The sequence below is a fragment of the Frankliniella occidentalis genome, unplaced genomic scaffold (genome assembly GCF_000697945.3).
Source record: "Frankliniella occidentalis isolate FOCC.00 unplaced genomic scaffold, Focc_3.1 Scaffold82, whole genome shotgun sequence".
NCBI lineage: Eukaryota > Metazoa > Arthropoda > Insecta > Thysanoptera > Thripidae > Frankliniella > Frankliniella occidentalis.
In genome coordinates, this window is record NW_026267212.1 from 1,048,056 (window position 1) to 1,052,582 (window position 4,527).

The 4,527-nt window shown below is 46.9% G+C and overlaps 1 protein-coding gene across 9 annotated transcripts in view; it reads right to left on the reverse strand.

Annotated features, from left to right (window-relative positions):
* Positions 1–4,527, reverse strand: part of LOC127749724 (dual specificity calcium/calmodulin-dependent 3',5'-cyclic nucleotide phosphodiesterase 1C-like) — a 196,489-nt gene that overhangs the window by 26,433 nt on the left and 165,529 nt on the right. For 8 of the 9 annotated variants that reach the window (XM_052269113.1, XM_052269111.1, XM_052269117.1 and 5 more), the window contains one exon: positions 7–2,030. The exons of the other annotated variant lie outside the window; for it this stretch is intronic. In XM_052269113.1, coding sequence (XP_052125073.1) covers positions 1,871–2,030 — 160 coding nt within the window. In that variant the 3' untranslated portion in view covers positions 7–1,870. Of the gene's footprint in view, positions 1–6; positions 2,031–4,527 lie in introns of those variants that run through there. 9 annotated transcript variants of the gene reach the window in all.

A 4,527-nucleotide genomic window follows, 5' to 3' on the forward strand; every position in this document is an offset into this window, starting at 1 on the left:
GTTAGCCTAAGCGAAGGGGTGGGGGCGGGAGGGGTCAAGGGGGCGAATAAACTGGAGTTAGAGCGAGGTGGGGGAAAGGGGGCGATTTGGACGCGATAGTGAAGAGGTTTGGTGCACAGACTGGTGCGAGCAGAGGAGGCGCCGAGCCCGTTTTTGTCGTCTCTCGGCATACGTTCGTGAGGGGGAGGAACGGCGAAAGGTCGAGGGGAGTGAGCGAGAGCGAAAAAATGGCAGCAAGAGTACTGTTGGGGACGCATTGGCAATGCCAACGCATGGTCGGCACGTATGGGAGAGCCGAGCCGGCGAGGCTCAGACGGCCTCACGGAAAAACTGGGCCAGAATGTGCGAGAGGAGTAGAATGAGATAGACAAAATGGACTCCGCTCACCAGCCGCGGCCCGCCAGCGTCTAGCGCCCGGCGGTTAGACCGTACCGCCGCACTGGGCTGTCGTGCCGCAGCCGGGTCGCCCGCCTGCCCGGCGCTCCCCGGGGGCGGGCGCGGTCGCCGTGGCCGGGCCCGCGCGTGCCCCCGCCCTCACCCCGCCGCCAGTCCCTCGCTTCATTCATGCATGTATGCGGCGAGAAAAACTTTCCACGAATTTTATTTGAAGCAAAGTTTAGCGCTCGGCCGCCCCCGTCGTCCCGGGCGAGCAGCCCACCCGCGGTGAGCGACTTGTGGGAGCGCGCAGCGAGCCTCGCCCTCCAACCACCGCCACACATCCAGCCCCCGTGATCGGGTTCCCATGACGACCAGCCATACTTTGCTGCTCATTAAATACGTTGCTGCGAAAGGGGAAGGGGGCGCCACTTTTTATTTGTTTAAATATTTTTTATTTCTTTTTGCTTCAGATTGGGGAATCAGCGATTTGCCGAGCGGGATTAGCCCCCCGGCTGAGGCTCCACTGTTGGCGGGAACAGGAGCGCAGTTTAACGCAGTTCTGAAGCGCGCGGCTTGGCTCAGCCGGGGGTAATTACCGGAAAGGAGTGGCCTCTGCCCTCTGACGCATGACGGGAGCGAGGCCGCGAAGAGAAAGGAGGAGAAAGGGGGGGGGGGGAGGGGGCTTGTTAGTCAAACCGCTGAGGATGCAAAAGTCGGATCAATCCTTTTCGCCAAACATAACACATTGGCAGCAGAGGGGTTGGTGTGGCGCGGAGGGGTACACGTTAGGATCCTCAACAGCGTGACAGGGAAGGGGCAGATGGAGCGGGGATAGGGCCAGGGGGAGCACCCAGTAAATCTGCCATCCGGACCCAATTATCTGCAATAGTGCGTCCGTCGGCCCCGGAGTTCGCCTCTCCGTCAAGAAAGAGATATAGCCCGAGGGTTAAAACCCGTTCCCCCCTCTCTTGCTTCGCCCGGCTTCGCCCCGTCCGAAGTCCGGTCGGATGCTCTGTTTGTTTTCGCCGCCCAAAGTTTCCGCCTTTTGTTTTGGTTAGCACGCCGTGCCGCAAGCCCCGATGCAGCGTGGAACAGAAGTCACCACTGTTCTTACTTGCTGTGTTCCCCACGGCCGAACCAGCTGGGTACACTGAGCGCTTGGTTGCCCAGAGGGGGAAAATAATTGATGGAGAGTTGATGCGAGTAGTGTTACTTTAGCAGCTGTACAAGAAAACTCTTTTTGGTTTTCTGGCATGTGCGGTGCAAGAAAATAAATGAATGTTTTGGTTACTGTTGAAGGCACGTTCGTCGGCGTCGGAGGATTATCAGAGTGCAGCATCGTGTCGCCACCCTTTACGAGCGTTGCTCTCTACAATTCCCGCGAAACACGACAGGTATATGTACACACAAAGATGTCCCATGCAGCATTAATGTATGGTCACCGCGCCACACATTATTTTCAACGACATGTACGCAGGGCGACTCTTGACCGTCACCAAACAGCGCCACACCGCCACATAGCCCAGGCAAGCGCTGCACAAGCTTTAGCAGCAAGCCGAGGAGGCGGGCGGACCACTTCTGGGACCCACCGATTGTCAGCAGGCGGTGAGCCGTCCCGGCTGGCTTCTAGGTTTCCTCTCGAAGCTGGTCCTCTGTCGTGCATAAAACAAAGTACGATTGTGAACCTGCAGCATATTTCTACAACTCGGTGCGCGCCTATACCTAACTTATTATACAAAGGCGTGTTTTATTTTGTTTTTTTTTGTTTTTTTTTGCAAAGAGGTGTCTTTTTAGCAATGGCAAAATGTTCGGCTGGTAAGGCAACAATTATCACGATAAACATCGATACAATTAATGGAAAGACAACCGCGATTCTACACAATCAAATCCGAAACTAGGACTCTTTTTATTACAATTTTTGAAAGAGCATGTACTAAACTGTTTTATATTGCACGTTACGATGTGAAAGATAGTTCATAAAAACGTAAGCGTTATTGTTTCACTTAATTTTAATTTTGTGGCGATTTGTGCCGCTGTGACCCTTGCAGAGAGCCTTTTAGTGCAAGCATACCTCCATGTGGTACATATTAACTTTAAACGTAGGCAAAGTTATTAGATAACATGGCAGTTTGAAGGTATAAAGCGTTAGTATCATACAACCGTATAAATATTATAAAAGACAGATTACAAACAATTTTGATCGTAAATGTTTAAAGGGTGTGAAATAAGGAAGTAAGAAAAGGCAGCAAAGGCTGAGCGAGCGGAGCAGAGCAAGCTGTCTGATAGGCTGACACTATTATGAATTAAAGCTTAAATTCAGCATGACGAGCTTCTTCTGAGATGTCGTATTTCATACAGCTCAGCCGGAAACCACGAAGAAACTCAACAAAAAGGCATTGATGCCCACATGATCAATCTAGACCTCAGAGAGATCGAGGTTGAAGAAATTTTCTTGAACTCTGCACGCTGCTACAGACACTTGGCTTAAGATAGAGTGAAAAGAGAGACAGGTAAGAGACCAGGTGAGGCTGAAAGATGGCAAAGGCATGACACAGATAAAGGAATGAACAAAGAGAAACAGTGTAAGACGAAAGGGTAAAAATATAGAGGAAGAGTTGTAGGCAGAGTAAAGAGGGACAACGAACTAGGAAAGGACAGTGAGCGCACATTTACGATCTCGTAAAGTCAATTTGACCAACGCGACTGTACAACCCTTTCGAGTGCTTGCCACGTCAGACTACTATAGTGCTACGGCGATCTAGATCTCTTCTTTTTGAATAGAAACACCCAGGTGAATCAAGGATTTTCCCTTGAAAAAATGAAAATCACACTGAAAAATCTACTTTATAAGCAGTTAATATATTTTTCAAAATATTGGACTCTAGTATGTTGTGTTACTTAAATGTTGCGTCTTATTGCAAAAGAAAAGTTCATTAAACAAATTAAAAAACACGAGCGCTTCACATATTCTCACACACTCGCACAAAGTAAAAGCAGACTCTCTTTAAAGAGAAATTCTCATGTGAGTCAGTGATTTTCACCGCCCTATCTTCATTATCTTAAGGAGATTAAATGCGAATTCATCAATGGCTGCGTACTTTCTTGCACAGCCTCTGAGTAACCGTTTATAACTTGACGCATCTACAGCTGTTATCAACGTCCTAGGTGGCACAAAAAATATTCTTTGTCTAGACGAGGCGTGAGGTGAGATACCATGCAGTTTATTTATCCTTACACTAACTTCAATTTTTGAATTCTAGTGTTTGAGTTTTGGTGTGCTTAGTATGGTGTGCGGAAACACCCGCTGAAAGCTGATCATCGAATAAAAGCTTTAAAAAATGTTGCAGAATTAAAGGTGTCTAAGGCATTAAATCGTTGAGAAAAAGACAAACAGATAATTGCATACAGAGAGAGAAAGATTGTGGGACGGTGAAAACAAATAGCACACACAAAGCAAATGTCCAGAATGCAAGGGAGGTCTGAAAGTAGCATGGATTGACACTTGCAAAGATCAGAAAGAATCACAATAAAGCAGAGAAGGCAAAGAAAGGAATGAGGGACGGTCAAAGAAGGTACACAAAGATCTAGAAAGGAAAAAATCCGTTTGAGTTCTAAAAGACAGAGACAGGAAGATAATACAGAATGAAAAAGTGAACGTCGTCAAACAAGCTAAGTCATTTCTTAAGTCAGACTGAATAAGAAAAACATAATTTTCAGTTGTATTTGAAAAATCAAACACACGACACACAAGACATCGGTGAAAGAATACTTTGGCGATGCAGCTGACTGCATAGAATAAACGTGATTTTTTTTTTACCTTTCACTTAGCGATTACTCCGTACCTCCAAAAAGTAAAGAGTAACAACACGTTTAGCATTTGTTACAAGAGTCTAAATAAAACACAAGAATTGCCAAGACTTTTAGCTCATTAATTCTCGAGGGCTTTCCCATAATATTGTAAATTGAAAGAAAATCCTTCGCTTGATTGACTGACATAAAGCAAACTTACTAATTAAAATGACATTTGGTGAATGACTTTTGGTGAGGACTGTGATAAGCACAACATCGACAAGGTGGCTCTATTTTGTACCGTGTGCCACACTGTAAAATGCTTGCAAACTATATTCTTTGCAACGTTGCAAAGAATTT